Here is a 17779-nt window from a genome sequence, read left to right as displayed (position 1 = left end):
ACTGGAATGATTTTGGAACATCCAGTCCCAGTGAATTGCGTGAACAACATAACACAGTTTGTATTGTATTCTGGGGAGTATGATATGATAGGAGTGTATTGCATTGACCTGTGTGAATAATGGAATGTATTTTCATACTATATATTCTGAGGAATGTAACGTGAATGGGATGTCTTGCATTCAGACTGAATTTGATCTATGCTGTTAATCACCAAGTGTGTTTGTGCACCTGTGTTTGTAGCCCTGTCTTCAACCTGTGTTTGTAGCCCTGTCTTCAACATAGATACTTCCACAAAGATCAAGCAATAAAACAAAATATATGTTGCATGCCAAAAACGTCTTCATCAACCACACATGTGCACATATTTCTTATAATGTGTCACACAAGGCCACGGGTGATTTATATAAGTATTTATTTTAAAGGCTTAAATAGAACATCATATACATATATTAATGTACAAGGTTTCCAAACATGGCTACAGCTTGTATACCCACGTCTTCTTTCAATGATCATTAAAAGGCAAAAGCAATGAAGCATATAGTTACATATAAAGTCACACCCGGTACAAAGTAAAGAAGCAAAATATTACATTTCCATAAAACGAAAACGTGTACACCCATGTTCAGTTTCAAATATATTATGGCTTTAAATTCGCCTCAGCAAAGAAATCGTGTTAAGTTTTTTGTACTTTTTGGTTTGTACTCTTTGGTTTGCAAGCATTATAATATGGAAATACTTTCTCAAACAATATGGCTCAGAAAGATATATTACAAATGTTGATTTTTGTTGGATACCATCCCACACTGGATTCCGTTATAATGACCAAGCAGACAGGGCAGCAAAAAGTGGAGCAAAAAATCATATAGACAGTATAAAAGTATATTGCCCATTGTCATACAAGGAAATAAGCAATATACTAGAAAGAGACTTTTATAGGTGCTTGAATTCAAGTCTAAAACCTCGTCAGTTGACTCTCTCAGACTTTGGTCCGATTCGCAGACCAATTCTGAGTTTAGCTCTCAGACTATTATCAAATTCATTACGGACCAAATATTGTTCTAATGTCAAGTGCATATGCTTTAGTAACCTGACAATTGAGCATATAATTTTCACTGTAGCTTGATGAAGCCTTTTGTACACGAAAGTGTGTCTTCACAAGTGACTGAGACCGTTGATGTTTTTGACTTTTTGCATTCATTATCAGTTGTTTCGCTTGTCAGTTTAACGACTTCTCTTTTACGAAGTCCTTTGAGTAATTTCCTGTAACTGTATTTAGAGGGGTTTTTTTTGTGTTTGTTTGTTTGGGTTTTTTTTCCAAATTTCACCCACATTTTTACCCTCATTTGCCCAGTTTCTCCCAACCCTCCATTCATCCACATCTCCCACCCCTTCTAACCAAACCGATAATACTCAGATGTATTCATAAATACTTTAACAAAATGTCTTCAATCACCGAGATGTGTGACGGGACATTAAACAAAATTCCTCCTCAGAAAGATAGGCCTTTTACATGAAATAGTTGGTGAGAAGCAAAGTACCACAGTGTATCCACAGTATCCAATGGCTAAACAAAAACCAAACGAACATTGAATGTTAACTGCGGATACAACAGTGTGTTACGGAAGGACAGGTGATAGCAAAGCATGTGACAAATGACACCGAACACGTGACACAGGACACGTGACCCGTGACACGTGACACAGCACAGAAAGCATCAGGAAAGAAACTGACAAAGAAAGTAGGTCAGGTGCCCATTGCTAACGCCACGGCTTTACAGCTGATTAAACCAGCCCCTTTCAGACAGTTGTTGATTTTGACACACAGGTTTTTTTGTTGTTGTTGTTGTTGTTTTTAATTGAAACTGACGGGCACAGAGGCTTTTTTTTTTTTTTTTTAAATGGTAAGGGCACCAGGAGTATGTCTCAAAGGTCCATGATGTGTGTGTGCGTGGTTCAAAACCCATCAGTGCCTGTTTGGTAAAGGTTTGGGGGAGGGGGGTGTCACCATCTTCCGGGTCCACACGTGAGTGGACCTGCTTCTGTTTTCATCTTCTTTGTGGATGCACTCATGCAAAAGAAACGATATACGCACCTTCAAAGATACTGCAAATCCACGGGGTATCATGGAAACACAGACACACCCAGCATGCACCCACCTCCGCTAACCGAGTATGGACGCCTAAGACGGTGGTGTAAAAACGTTGCACCCGCCCAGGGTAATGGCGTATGCTTGTCTATGACAGTAATGTAAGAATTAGATTTTTTTAAACAAAAAAAACCCCAAACAAACAGTGAAATGGGTGCTTTTTGTATTCCAAGTACAGAAGGACCTGCTGTGACTGCATTCGGAGCTGACGCTGTTCTGTGCTGTGCCAAAACCATGATGTATTTCCATGGTAACGTGCTCTGAAGAAGGCCAGTGAAAAACGTGAGAAACGGGAATAAAATATAAAACCCATGAAAACGTATAGCAATGGAAAAAAAAAAGGAAACCCAAGCAAACACACAAAACTTTGCAAACTGTTCGCAAGTTTTGGGTCATCAACGTGATTATATATTTACATAATAAAAATAGATTATTTATTTACATAATAAAAATAAAAATAGTATGTCAAACAGCAAAGAACTGGTTTCTTGGTGAAACGAAACTATACAACTTTCAAGCCATTAACAAAAAATCCACCGGGATCAAAGCGAATATGACATGCATAATAAGGAAACGTAAGGAGTCTAGTATATTACCCATGTCCCCGATAACTATTTCTCATCGGCGATTTCTTGTTCTTGTCAGGTCAGTTTCCATGACGAACTTTACCCTTATCATGTACAAAACAGCCAATATTTCAGTGCAGACTCTCTTTTTGTTGCCTCAGGTGCAAGCAGTCCACGGAACAAATCTTTGATATCTTTCCTTCAGTTTTTTGTTTGTTGTTGTTTTTTTGTTGTTTTTTTTGTTTTTGTTTTTGTTTTTGTTTGCTTGTTTTTGTTTTTTGTTGGGGGTTTTTGTGTGTTTGTTTCATTTTCCTTGCGTGTATAATGAAAAGATAAGTTCAGTGTAGGTTTATATAAACGAGGTTTGAAACGACGGATTTTGCGGAGCAGTCCGTATGTGATATTTGTAGTGTGTTGCTTGTCTGCTTACCGGAAATCCTATACAGGCTTTTAGCACTATCTATTGCATCGGCTCAGAGATTGCTTGACTGCTAACAGTCCCAGAGATTATCAATAGTCCTGTTGACTGCTTGACTACCAATAGTCCTTGAGAACGCTTGACAGCCAATAGTCACAGAGACTGTTGACTGCTAACAGTCCCAGAGACTACCAACAGTCCTGTTGACTTCTTGACTATCAATAGTCCATGAGAACTCTTGACTACCAATAGTTCCGGAGACTGTTGAAAACCCCACAGACTGCTTGACTGCCAACAGAGATTCGTTGGTTACCAACAGTCACTGAGAAGGTTTGACTGCCAATAGTCCAAGAGACGTCTTCACTGCCAAAAGTCCTAGACCTTGCCTGGCTGTCTATTGTCCTAGAGACCGACTGTCTGACTGACGATAGTCCTAGAGACTGCTTGACTGCCAACAGTGCTAGAGACTGCCTGACTGCCAACAGTGCTAGAGACTGCCTGACTGCCAACAGTGCTAGAGACTGCTTGACTGCCAACAGTGCTAGAGACTGCCTGACTGCCAGCAGTGCTAGAGACTTACTGCCAACAGTGCCAGAGACTGCCTGACTGCCAACAGTGCTAGAGACTTACTGCCAACAGTGCTAGAGACTGCCTGACTGCCAACAGTGCTAGAGACTGCCTGACTGCCAACAGTGCTAGAGACTGCTTGACTGCCAACAGTGCTAGAGACTTACTGCCAACAGTGCTAGAGACTGCCTGACTGCCAACAGTGCTAGAGACTGACTGCCTGACTGCCAAACAGTCCAAGAGGCTGCTTGAAAGCACCACTCATTTCTTTCTTGTTTGCTGATATATTTTTTCACTGTCAAATTGGGTAAACCTATGAAGTGGAAAACCCATTTTTCTGGCGCTCCGTCACCGTCTGTTCGATTTATAATACAGGGGAGAGAAGCAGGGTAGTTCTCCAGTTACACATACCTCCAGTCTCAAAGAGAGAGACAGACAGATATATATATATATATATATATATATATAATTATGTGTGTATGTGTGTGTAAAATGTTGAAAAAAAACACGCTCAGGTAACAACAACCAAAGTCTGTGGAAAAACTCTCTCTTTTTTTCTTTTTTTTTTTTTTTCCTTCAATGTAAAACAAAGTTGTAACAGTACGTGCAGAACGAAGTATTTGCAGCTGTGCATTGTTTGTACATATACTGCCTGTGTATGTGTGTGTAAAATGTTGAAAAAACACGCTCAGGTAACAACTAAACAACCAAAGTCTGTGGAAAAACTCTCTCTCTCTCTCTCTTTTTTTTTTTCCTTCAATGTAAAACAAAGTTGTAACAGTACGTGCAGAACGAAGTATTTGCAGCTGTGCATTGTTTGTACATATACTGCCTGTGTATATGTGTGTAAAATGTTGTTGAAAAAACACGCTCAGGTAACAACTAAACAACCAAAGTCTGTGGAAAAACTCTCTCTCTCTCTCTCTCTTTTTTTTTTCCTTCAATGTAAAACAAAGTTGTAACAGTACGTGCAGAACGAAGTATTTGCAGCTGTGCATTGTTTGTACATATACTGCCTGTGTATGTGTGTGTAAAATGTTGAAAAAAACACGCTCAGGTAACAACTAAACAACCAAAGTCTGTGGAAAAACTCTCTCTCTCTCTCTCTCTCTCTCTTTTTTTTTCCTTCAATGTAAAACAAAGTTGTAACAGTGCATACAGAACGAAGTATTTGCAGCTGTGCATTGTTTGTACATATACTGCCTGTGTATGTGTGTGTAAAATGTTGTTGAAAAAAACACGCTCAGGTAACAACTAAACAACCAAAGGCTGTGGAAAAACTCTCTCTCTCTCTCTCTCTCTCTCCTCTCTCTTTTCCTTCAATGTAAAACAAAGTTGTAACAGTACGTGCAGAACGAAGTATTTGCAGCTGTGCATTGTTTGTACATATACTGCCTGTGTATATGTGTGTAAAATGTTGTTGAAAAAACACGCTCAGGTAACAACTAAACAACCAAAGTCTGTGGAAAAACTCTCTCTCTCTCTCTCTCTCTCTCTCTCTCTTTTTTTTCCTTCAATGTAAAACAAAGTTGTAACAGTACGTGCAGAACGAAGTATTTGCAGCTGTGCATTGTTTGTACATATACTGCCTGTGTATGTGTGTGTAAAATGTTGTTGAAAAAAACACGCTCAGGTAACAACAACCAAAGTCTGTGGAAAAACTCTCTCTCTCTCTCTCTCTCTCTTTTTTTTCCTTCAATGTAAAACAAAGTTGTAACAGTGCGTGCAGAACGAAGTATTTGCAGCTGTGCATTGTTTGTCTGTTTCTGTACCACCCTTTTCCCACCCCTTTCCTAAGCACGGACATAGCCTCCGTTTTTTGGGTTTTGGGTTGTTGTTTTTTGTTTTTGTTTTCTTCTCAGTACCACTTTCTGTACTACCCTATTCCCACCGCTTTCCTAAGCGGAAGGGTATGCTGTCAATACGAATTTAGTTAATCTGACAATAAATGGTTACCGTGCTGCAGGTTGTGTTGTTAGTACAATGCTAGATGATCTGGCAATAGGTGGTTTCTGTGCTACAAGTTGTTGTCATTACAATGCTAGATGATCTGGCAATAGATGGCTTCTGTGCTACCAGTTGTGTTGTCGGTACAGTGTCAGTTAACTCTCTCCATACGAACGGCGAAAGAGACGACGTTAACAGCGTTTCACCCCAATTACCATCATCAAAATATTGCAAGTGGAAGGCTCTTATACTGAAAAGGTGAATGTTGACAAAGACTACCGCAATTCTGACGACGGAAGCTAAAGGTTGGGTCATTCAGACACCCACTGGACATCCGAGGGGTCTGTGTAGAGGAGAAGAGAGGACTGGCCGTACTGAGTGAGTTAATCTGACAATAAATGGCTACTGTGCTGCAAATTCTGTTGTCAGTGCAACAATGTGACAATAACCGGTAATTGTGTTGTCAGTTCAACATCAGTTAAATCTGATGACAACTGGTTACTACGAGTTGTGTTTTTTAGTACAACGTTAGTTCATCTGACAATAAATGACTGTTGTGTTGCCAGTGCAAAGCTAGTTAAACTGACAATAAATGATTACTGTTCTTTCAGTACAACATCAGTTGATATTACAATAAACGGTTACTGTGTTACAAGTTGTAAAGCGATAAATCAGCGTGATGCAGGCAAGGTAAGCGTAGTGAAATGTCACGCCGGCTGGACATTGGGGGCTGACCCATTACTGCACTTTCCTTTGCCCCACGATGAAGAGGGCAACAGCCACCACAGCTAACACGAAGGCCACAACGCTGAGGATAAAGCTGTAGCCCAGGCTGACGTGTTGGGATGACTGATTCAGGTAGGGCTCTTCTCTAGCGTACACCGCGAACTCAATCATGGAACAGACAGCTGCAACAATGGTAGACAATGACTTTGTCAGTGGAGCGCAGGGTGAAGGACAGGACAGAAAGCATGTCAGTTTCACGATGCTGTGTGTTTTTGCTGCCCAATATGCGCGACTGCACCATCTGGAAGATACTCAGGGAAAAGCGTATGTCAGTATCGAATGTGAACTCTAACGTCTCGTGCTTCACAGTCACTGAAAGAATAATTGGTGACGCTGTGTCGTTTTCTTCAGATTCCAGAACTGCACCAAACTGAAGTGTTGTGAACAGCACTACAGAGGGAAGAACACATGATACATGCTTTCCATTCTTTCTTCTTTTTTTTTGGGGGGGGGGGGGGGGGTGGGAGGGGGGTCTTTTTTTTCTTTCTTTTTTTTTTTCTTTTCCGGGACACCAGGTCACACATTCAACAGGAAGTCCACTATTCAAGGAAACAACATCAAACTCGACCTCACCATCAGAGCATGAACTTATAAAATTATGAATATGAAAAATACACACATCACCATGTCCAATATGATATTCTCTCAGCATGTTGATGTGAGAGTTTTGGACCGCCGTTGACTTCGGTTATTGTAAACATTGTTCATCCTTTCCATGACTGTGATGGAACCTTTCCCACCGCACAAGAGCTTGTTCTGCTCATTGGAAAACGGAAGAGTTAAAACCTTACAGTGTACATCTTCATTTTCACAGCACAACTGGTGACTGGGAAAAGTTTGTGCATTTTGTGAAATATGGCGGACTGTACACATGTTCATAGACGAGGCGCCATGGCCATGTCGGTTCTGCACTGGCCTTCTGATCCAGAGTTCACAAGTGATCAAGGTTCGAGGCCCCGTTTCGGCATGATGCTGTGTTCCTTGGGAAAGGCAATTCAGTCAGATTGTCCTAACTCCATTCAGGTGTGTTCAGCTTTTCGGCTGGGGAAGGTGAAATCAGCGAAAGGAGCGGATTGGGCCCCACCTTCCTATGCCGTGCCCTGGACACAGTAAATATGAATTCAATGCCCCGATGGCAGCACAAGGCTATGGGACCATTTCTGCTTAACACGATTATCTCAGTTCGACAAGGATCAAACTTGAAAATAAATCTGAAAATAAGCTGAGGACAACTGTCATCAGGCTGTTTGGGGGTCAGCTCTTCTGATATACCTACATGTAGACTTGACATTGTACTGAATGTGATTAAAGTTTATCCGTCTCATTTCTGGCAGGGGTGCAGAGAACAAGAGAACAGCTGCTTAACTTGTTCTAGTGTATATGGCATGTGGTCGTAAGAGAGTTTCACCTTCAGTTACTCAAGGAAGTGTGACCGCGTTCCGACAAAATCCATATACGGTATATCCTATCTGGTGAGCAGATGCTTGGCCAGCAGCATAACCCAGTCTAAACTTGAATGCATGCATATATAATTTGTTTACCTACCAGAATGGAGTTCTTCAACAGATTTATACCAGAGAACATGCTGCGCACGGGACCCCAGTTATTCGTCTCATCTGAATGAATGGACAGAATCTGATTTTCTAGTCAAACCGAACCCTAACCTTCATGGACACTGTACTAGCAGATTAGCGTTTTAATTACACCACCAATAGAATGCTTACCTGGTTCTGGCGTGCCAGGCTAGAGTGTACGACACCTGCTCTTTAAGAGAACAAGAGAACAGCTCACCTCCAACAGCGGCAACACCTGCCGCAACGAGTGTGAACATCTTGGCCTTGTCACTCATGACGCAGGTCAGTACAGCACAGAACAAAGACGCTGCCATCGCCAGCACGCCAAGGATGCCAAACGCTCGACACGCATTGAGCCAGTCCGGAACATCGTCTGCACACACACACACACACACACACACACACACACCATACCACACACACACACACACACACACACACACACACACACACACACACACACACAGATGTTGTTTTGTTGTGGGGTTTTTTGTTGGGTTTTTTTTTTCAGATTCCTACCGTCCAAAGATCATCATCATAATAGCGTCATAAAAGTATTCTTTACAGCGCTGAATCTGGGGCAGAGACAAATTATTAATCAAAAGGCTTACACAACGGTCATTCACACGAATGCATAACTGAGAGAAATTACAAAGACTTGCATGTGAAAAGAAAGCTAGAGAAACTGGAGACCAGTAAAAGACAGGGGAGAGAGAGGGTGGTGGTGGTGGTGGTGATGGTGGCTTCTCTGGATAGAGATGTTTTGAGACAAGGCTTGTAAGAACTGAGTGCAGAGAATGACAAAGGGAAAGAGGGAGCTTCAGTTTCACTTTCACTTTCTCAAGGAGGCGTCACTGCGTTCGGACAAATCCATACACGCTACACCACATCTGTTCAGCAGATGCCTGACCAGCAGCATAACCCAACGCGCTTAGTGAGGCCTTGAGTGCATGCTTACATATTTGTGTACCTATGAAAGTGGATTTCATTTTATATAATTTCGCCAGAGGACAACACTCTCGTTGCCATGGGTTCTTTTTCAGTGCGCCAAGTGCGTGCTGCACACGGGACCTCGGTTTATCGTCTCATCCGAAAGACTAGACGCTCAGTTTGATTTTGCAGTCAAACTTGGGAGAAAGGGCGACAGCGGGATTCGAACCCACACCCTCACAGACTCTCTGTATTGGCAGCTGAGCGTCTTAACCATTCTGCCACCTTCCTCCTTAAAAAAAAAAAAAAACTCGTCCCTGGGTGGGCTCGAACCACCAACCTTTCGGTTAACAGCCGAACGCGCTAACCGATTGCGCCACAGAGACAGCTGGAGAAAGAGGGAGCTCGCTCCAAGTGAATGTTCCAGAAACAGACAGATCTGAGGCCGACAGTGGCAACGCGGAAAGAGAGCTGATCTGAAGCTGATCGTAGACTAGCTATTGATTCGTCATTTCCACATTGCGAATGGTCTGAAAGAAAAGACATCGTATTCTGTATGGCAAAACCACAAATGGTAACAACAGTTTTGAAAACTTTTTCGGGTCTGAAACAAACAGAGGCAAAGGGTAGAACAAGAAAAAAAAAAAAAAAAAAAAAAAAAAAACCAAGCGTCTGCTGAAACAGTGTCAGGGTGTTATAGTAAATCTAATTCATTATCTTGCTCATTAACTGCAGCGTCAGCAAATCGTTCGGTGAAGTTATCCTTTAAATTACTCGACCATTTTACATAAACGGTCTGAATAGACCCATCGTCGCTATTATCATTGTCAAGTGTGCCACCAACAACATGAAGTTCATTGTGTGAAATATCAGGCATCGTAAGTTTCAAATTTATTGGACCATAAGCATCAGAAATCCATTCAATAACCAACTGTTGTTCTGCAAAAGCTAATAGATTATGGCCCATGTCATGGCCCAGGAAAACCAAAATCATCAAAGTCCCCGTCTTCATCAACGTGGTTACTGCTAGCAAGAATCTCATGTAGCTACCTAGTTCTAGAGTTAAAGTCACCCCCATCAAACAAACGTTATCAGAGCTGGGCAATAGAAGCCTCCAGCTCAACATAGGCATTTCTGTTAAAATAGGTGGACATCTCAGGTACCAACTACACAGCGCAAAACAGAACTTCTGCACCAAATAATATACTATCGATTTTTTTAAATCGTACAGCTTTTAGGAAACAGCTATGGTTCACAATGCGGTATTTATCGAACACAGCAGGGTCATTTTTACACTTAAATCTATCTCTTTGAATAAGGTAGTATACTGTACAAAGCCATTTCTTATCAGAACCAGAACGCCAGCAGATTTGTGCTTGTATCTATCTCTTTTATTGTAAGAAGAAGGAAAAAAAGAGGAAATAGGGTAAAACATAGAGGCAAAAGGTAAAACGAAAGTAGATAAAGAGAGAACATAGAGGCAAAGGGTAAAACGAAAGTAGATAAAGAGAGAACATAGAGGCAAAGAGTAAAACGAAAGTAGATAAAGAGAGAACATAGAGGCAAAGAGTAAAACGAAAGTAGATAAAGAGAGAACATAGAGGCAAAGGGTAAAACGAAAACGAAGAAAGAAAGAACATAGAGGCAAAGAGTAAAACGAAAACGAAGAAAGCTAGAACATAGAGGCATAGGGTAATACGAAAGTGAAGAAACAGAAGGGGAAAAAAGAAGATAGAGACAAAGGGTAATGTGAAAACAGAGAAAGAGCGAACAAAGAGAAGACAAAGAGGCGAAGAGTAAAACGAAGGTGGACAAAGAGAGAACCTGGTGGCACAGGGTAAAACGAAAGTGGGGAAAGTGAGAAGGAAGAGGTTAATGGCGGAACGAAGACAGATTAGACGACAAGACCGAGCGGGGGCAATGGGGCATAGGGGTCGGAAATAGAAGAGCAAACGCGAGCAAAGTGCAGAGAAAGAGAGGAAGCAAGAGGGAGAAAAACAGTGAGCGAGCAAGGGAAAGAGAGTGATTCAGACAAAGAGACAGAGGTACAACATTTTTGGAAGGAGTTTGTGAGATATTTAAAAGAAAAGTGTTTACATTGTGATAGACTTAACCTGAACGACACACTGGTGCTTTTTGGACAGAACAAAATGAAAACTGATGAATGTTTCTCATATATCTTATTGATAGCTAAATTCTATGTATACAAATGTAGAATCAACAAAGTAAAACCAACATTACAAATGTTCAAAAAAAGACCTCAAACAGGCATATGAAGTAGACAAGTATGCCTTTAACATAACTATGGAATATAACAAGTTTGTGGAAAAATGGGCACTTTATAACTGTTTGATACAAGATTAAGCTTTTCAATGCTACCTTGGAACTTTGACATTGAACATATATTGTTTTGCTGTTATAGATTTGTCAGTACTTAGAACTTAATTATATGCTTACCCTATACTTTCTAATGCACAAAACATATAAATTCTGTATCTGTAAACCTTTGTCTGAATAAAAAATGTTGAAAAAAAAGAGAGAGAGAGACAGAGGTAGGGAGGCGGTGACAGGCAGAGATAAAACAAAATAAAGGCCTCACCGTCATCATCGTCATCGCCAAAGGTAGGACTGCTGAACGAGATTTTACGACAGTTACCGCTGGCGCACACTTTCCACAGGCCAATATTATAGGATACTCTGAAAAATCAGCAATCAAGAATTATGAGAGAGAGTGGTTCAAACTAAACATTACAAATACAAAGTTGTAGTGTGTGTGTGGTCAGGAGGAGGGGGAACATTGGAGGGGGGGGGGGGAGTTGCGACACAGAGAGAGTGTATCTCACAGGGAACATAAGTCAAGACAAGCTTATCTTACCTACAACTTCAATCCGTTATGTGAGCTGTCAGAAGACAACCATGGATATGGTGTGGAGTGGTGGCACAGCGGCAACGCGTTCACATATAAAGCATGAGAGTCTGAGGCCACGGGATCGAATCTCACATTCGATTTCTTCCTCTCCACAAGACCTTGAGTGGTGGTCTGGGCGCTAGTCTTTTGTTTTCTTTTTTTTTCCTTTTTTTTTGAAAAAATGTTTTAATGGACTTGCCATGGACCACAATTCAAAACCAGGAGAGTAGGGGTTGGCATGAGAAGGTTTTTTTGTTTTGTCTTTTTCACTTTCATTCATACACAATTCTATATCTGTCTATTTCTACATGTATGGACAATGGGCGCTAGTCATTCGGATGAGACGATAAACCAAGGTCCCGAGTGCAGCATGACCTAGCGCACGTAAAACGACCCACGGCAACAAAAGGGCTGTCCCTCGCAAAATTCTGTAAAAAAAAAAAAAAAAAAAAAAAAAAAAAAAAAAAACCGTTTTGATAGTAAAACAAGTACACATGAAGACAACCAGTCACCATGGCGAAGTGGTTAGCGTTGCGGGTTGACGGCTGGGAGGACGCGGGTTCGAATTCCAGCGGAGGTGGGTTTTCCGGCCCGTGGCCGGCTCCTACCCAGAGTTGAGTGTGCTGTGGGCTTAAATGGGGAGACTGGCACCACACAGTTGAGTGTCATCCACTTCATGGATGCGTTTTTGGGTGTATTGCTCTAATTTCCTGACCAACACTGCAAGTGTCTATCTCTCGGGCCTGGTTGACGCCGGGATATCATTATGATAGGAAGCGTAGAGTGCAACCTTGTCACGTAGTCCCCAACCTCAATGGACCTCCATCATCGTCATCCTCCTCCTCTTCCATCATCATCAATATAAAGAAAAGTCACAAATTATGTGGCCTTTCATGCCCTGCTCTCATGTTGACCTCAGTTTCGATACCCCTCCACTTCCGCGCTTGGAGTGAGTCTTGTCAATGTCTTCAGTGTCGGTGTCTTTGGAGGGACGTGGTGGCGGTCTCCACTCTAGGGGAGATGCTCGCTCACTCTGGCTCCGCGACTAAGCCCTTATTGTCGTCACTAGTGGGCTTAGTAGGTGGTGTCCTAAGTACGTTAAATCAGAACAGGCACTACCGAACACCACCGAAGTGCCTCAGCAGCAGTGCAGGGTCTCCTCTAGTGTGTGGCCTCCTGGCGACCTAACATCGATGGTTCTATGTGGACTGCCGGCGCTGGGACTGACACAGGCGAACCCGGGGTGTGGCCTTGTATGGGGGACTCGGAATGAGCGGCGTTGGTGTAATGCCACTGAAATGGTGCAGATGATGGGGTAGAAAAAAAAAAAGATTCATAATATCCACTGTGTCTATGGTTCGGCATATGAAGACGATGCCTAATTCTCTCCTGCCATTGTAACCTTCCCCAACCGAAGTCAGGTACCCATTGACGCCTGGTGGAGTGAGGACATTCGGAGTAAAGTGCCTTTCCCAAGGACACAGCACCATGCCGAAGCGGGGTTTCAAACCCTGATGACTGGTGAACACTGGATCACAAGTCCAACGCTGAACCGGTTCTGCTGCAGCGCATCCCGAGTGTTTGTGGCGTGCGCTAAAAAGTACTGTTCCGCCACACACAGATCACACTGCCTTCAAACACACACACACACACACACACACACACACACACACACACACACAATCTCTTTCCTTCAGCAAGGAAGGTGGGAGAACAAGGAAGAGAGAAGTAAAAGATTACACTGTACTGAGTTGTCTAACGTTTTCTCACAGCTCAGCTCCCTATGTGAAATTCGAGCTGCTCTTCCCAGGCAGAACGCGTCGCGACAGTGCAGTGCAGTTCAAACCCCTAGTTGATTAGATAGATAGATAGATAGATAGGAAGATATAGATAAACCCCACTCTGGGACTCAAACCAGGGGCCATTCGCTTTCTAGTCTGGTTGCTAGCGTTACCACTAAGCCACTACTACGCCACGTAAATTACACAGGCCACATCCATTACGTACGTTTGCACTCCTAACACTGGATAAGTCAACTCGAAAGTGACCCATGCTGGCGTGGCCAGGCCCACGATCTGTAAGATGAGAGCAAGGCCCACAACTCCTCCGGCCACCAGGATGATGGCGTGTGGCATGACGAACCCCATGGTCAGTGACGGGACTGGAGCAGATCTGTGGACTGACTCACTGTGTCTCCCGGTAACAGCTGTCTGGAGAAAAAAAAAAAAAGAAGAAAAAAAGCAGTGGTAACTCATTCAGTCCGTCAGTTGTGCACTAACTCGCTCTGCCTCCGGTACCAGCTGTCTGTTAAAAAAAAAAAAAAAAAAAATTTTTTTTTCAATCTGTCCGTCTGTCAGTTGTGCACTAACTCGCTCTGCCTCCGGTACCAGCTGTCTGTTAAAAAAAAAAAAAAGAAAGAAAAAAAAAAAAAAAAAAATTTTTTTTTCAATCTGTCCGTCTGTCAGTTGTGCACTAACTCGCTCTGCCTCCGGTACCAGCTGTCTGTTAAAAAAAAAAAAAAAAAAAAAAGAAAGAAAAAAAAGAAAAAAAAATTTTTTTCAATCTGTCCGTCTGTCAGTTGTGCACTGACTCGCTCTGCCTCCGGTACCAGCTGTCTGTATATAAAAAAAAATTTAAAGTAAAGAAAAAAGTAAAGAAGTAAAAAGAAAAAAAATCTGTCAGTTGTGCACTAACTCGCTCTGCCTCCGGTACCAGCTGTCTGGAAGAACAGGTCGGGACAAAAAAGTAGTAGTACCTCATTCAGTCTGTCAGTCTGTCAGTCAGTCAGTCAGCATTTACCCGGAGCAAACTATGTTCTAACATTAATCAAAGTATCGTTAGTTGTTGCTGTTGTTGTTTCTTTTCTTTCCTTTTTTTTTGGGGGGGGGGGGGTTGTTGTTGTTGTTGTTGTTGTTTGGTAGCAGCAGCAGTGGCAGTGGCACTAGCGGCAAAATATATATTTCAACTGACCCTGAAATATCAATCATCTGTCAGCATATCGCAAAGATTTCCGAACAGACGAAGAAAAAAGAGTAAATGATCTTGTCAAATCCCTTCTATTTCAATTTTCATATCACACACACACACACACACACACACAGAGAGAGAGAGAGAGAGAGAGAGAGAGAGAGAGAGAGAGAAGCAACCGGGAGCAATTCCTTTCACAACACCGCCTTCCTTTCCTGCAATGAAAACAAGCGTCAGCGTCCCTTCAACGACAGTCCCTCATGAATCCGCCGACACTGAGGACTTCGACAGGAAATCAACACAGGAAGGAAGTGGAGGAGAAACCGGAACTTGGGTCGTCATGAAAAACAGGGCAAGTAGTGGCTAGATTAACAGGCACTTAGTCTTATTGTAAAACGCGGCGAGCCTTAATTAAGATGGGGGTACTGCGCTATATAACCCTGCATTTTTTTTCTTCTTCCTCTATTAATAATGAATGGGGGTTTTTGTGTGTCTTTTTTTGTTGTTGTTTTTTTGGTTTTTTTGTTTGTTTGTTTGTTTGTTTTTTACTTTTTTTTAAATTAATTTTACTTTATTTATTTCATTTTATTTTATTTATTTATTGTTATCTTTTTTTTTCTCAATGCCTGACTAAGCGTGTTGGGTTACGCTGCTGGTCAGGCATCTGCTTGGCAGATGTGGTGTACTGAGCGTATATGGATTTGACTGAACACAGTGACGCCTCCTTGAGCCACTGATACTGATACTGATAATAATGGAATGATGCTGAGGGCGATGAGGAAACAGCCAAAGAAGGTCCATCTGATGCTTCAGGACTGTATGACGATGAGGCTGTACAAACTCACGCCACCTTTCAGTCTTTATTCCCGGTGTCTAACCAGGCTCGAGATGTACAGCAGAGTTGGGTCAGGAGATTGGAAGCAACGCTCCAGTAAAGTAAAGACACTCAAGGAGACAGACAGCATTGGACTGAGTGGTACAAGTCTTCTAATTGATTTGAGCCCGAAAGCATACTCTGGATCAGAGCCAGCAGCCACCAGCAAAAAAACAAAAAAACAAAAAAAAAACTCTGTTGGGGTCGAACCCCTGTACATCCCTCCTCCCCCCCCCCCCCCCCCCCCCCCCCCCCCCCCCCCCCCCCCCCCCCACCCCCGCCCCCTACCCCCTCAATCATCAATCCGCGACATTATTCACTTCGGCTTATTCCTCTGTATTGAAGTATTGTTTTTTTTTGTTTTTGTTTTTTTTACTCTGATAGGTTTTGAACCTACGACCTCACCCCTTTCCCCCAAACCCCACTCCCACCCCCCACCCCCCCACCCCCACGCCCCTCCCAGTCGTCAGACCGTGGCGAAAAGCCACGTCGCTATGACGACCAGGTAACTTAACGCCCTGCTGTTCACTCCCGGCTGCTGCAGAGCAGTGCAGGTGTCGATGAGAACTGTGGCCTTCTAGCCGTCAGCAAAGCAATGAATGTGGCGCGGTTATGACGTAACTTGATAGGCCCTTCTCCCGCCCCCGTCCCCCCCCCCCTCTGCCCCCCCCCCCCCCCCCCCCCCCCCACCTTCCAGCCCCCCCCCTCCACACACACACACACACACACATACACACCATCCAATTGCATATTTCATTGTCACAATGTTTTTGTATATACGTGTAGTTTGTTGTTGTTTGCTTTTCATCTGCTTCTCTCTCTCTCTCTCTCTCTCTCTCTCTCTCTCTCTCTCTCTCTTTCTGTGAAGGTCGTCTGTTCAAGTCAAAGCATTTCATCAATTGTAGTGAAAATTACAGCATAATGATTTTTATGGTCCTTTTATCACCACATCCAACAAACGTCTGGAAACCTGTTTTAGAGAGAGTGTGTGAGAGATAAAGAGGAAGAGAGAGAGGGGGGGGGGAGGGAGGGAGAGAGAGAGAAACAGAGAAAGGGAGATTGATGGAGGGAGAAACAGAGATGGAGAAAGAAAGAGAAGGAGGGAGAGGACGGGTGTTTCTCTTTCTTCTTTCTTCTTCACACACTCTCTCTCTCTCTTTCTCCTTTTTTTTTTTTTTTTTTTTTCATCGATGGCTTTGTGTAAAAAAAAAAAATGTTGCTTAATCTATTTATCATGAAATAAAATCTTGACTTGACTTGACCACCCTGACCTTACCACAACCACAATATAATAGACATACCTGGAAAGGAGAGAGAGAGAGAGAGAGAGGAGGAGGAGGAGGGGAGGGGAAGGAGGGAAAGTAGAGGATGAAGGGTAGGGGGTGGGGAGGAGGTGGGGGTGGGGGTGGGGTAAGGTGAGTGGGATGGATGGCGGGTGTGGGTAAGAAGTGGCAATGCAGGTTGGTTGGTTGGTTGGTTTGGTTTGGTTTTTCTCAGAAACGAAATGTCAGCTGCAGATCTCCATTGCAGTGTCGAAACTGATCTGACTTTGTGCGGACGCCAGCTAAACAACAAAGGCCTACAACCAGTGATCTGTGTGGTGTGCTCTGTATGAGTGTGTGTGTGTGTGTGTGTGTGTGTGTGTGTGTGTGTGTGTGTGTGTGCGTGTGTGTGTGTGTGTGTGTGTGAACTTGTGTGTTCGTGTGTGTGTGTGCGTGCGTGTGTCTGTGTCTGTGCGTATGTGTATGTGCATGTCTGTGTTCGTGTGTGTTCATGTGTGTGTGTGTGTGTGTGCTTGTGTGTGTGTGTGAGTGTGTTTTCTTCAGTTTAACGTCTATTCACTATAAGTGTTTTTAGACGGAAAGGAGTAAAGCAGTGTATAAAGGAAAGGGAATGCATGTGAATATTAGTGTAAAAAAAAAAATAAATAAAAATTTTCATGTTATGTATCAGAGGAAAAGTATTTTATAAGAAAAAGTCTAAAGAGGTTGTGGTGTGTATTCAATGAGTTGTCATGGGAAGGAGAATATGTATATGCATATCAACAAGTATTAACCTACAACAATGTAAATATAAATAACAGTATTAAATATAAT

At 42.7% G+C, this 17779-nt stretch overlaps 1 protein-coding gene and 1 non-coding gene across 5 annotated transcripts in view; both read right to left on the bottom strand.

Annotated features, from left to right (window-relative positions):
• Window positions 1-396: 396 nt before the first annotated feature.
• Window positions 397-17779, bottom strand: part of LOC143291142 (uncharacterized) — a 30361-nt gene continuing 12978 nt past the window's right edge. For 2 of the 4 annotated variants that reach the window (XM_076600812.1, XM_076600814.1), the window contains exons 2-5: window positions 13850-14052; window positions 11534-11631; window positions 8222-8377; window positions 397-6552 (exon numbers count right to left, since the gene is read on the bottom strand). In XM_076600812.1, the coding sequence (XP_076456927.1) occupies window positions 6383-6552; window positions 8222-8377; window positions 11534-11631; window positions 13850-13989 (564 nt within the window). In that variant the 5' untranslated portion in view covers window positions 13990-14052 and the 3' untranslated portion in view covers window positions 397-6382. The remainder of the gene's footprint in view (window positions 6553-8221; window positions 8378-11533; window positions 11632-13849; window positions 14053-17779) is intronic. The other 2 variants (XR_013056475.1, XM_076600815.1) reach the window with 2 other exon arrangements.
• Window positions 9247-9320, bottom strand: Trnan-guu (transfer RNA asparagine (anticodon GUU)). The gene has a single exon. It is a non-coding gene; the product is annotated as a tRNA-Asn (tRNA).

Source organism: Babylonia areolata, chromosome 16 (genome assembly GCF_041734735.1).
Source record: "Babylonia areolata isolate BAREFJ2019XMU chromosome 16, ASM4173473v1, whole genome shotgun sequence".
NCBI lineage: Eukaryota > Metazoa > Mollusca > Gastropoda > Neogastropoda > Buccinidae > Babylonia > Babylonia areolata.
This window is presented reverse-complemented; position numbering and strand designations above follow the sequence as displayed.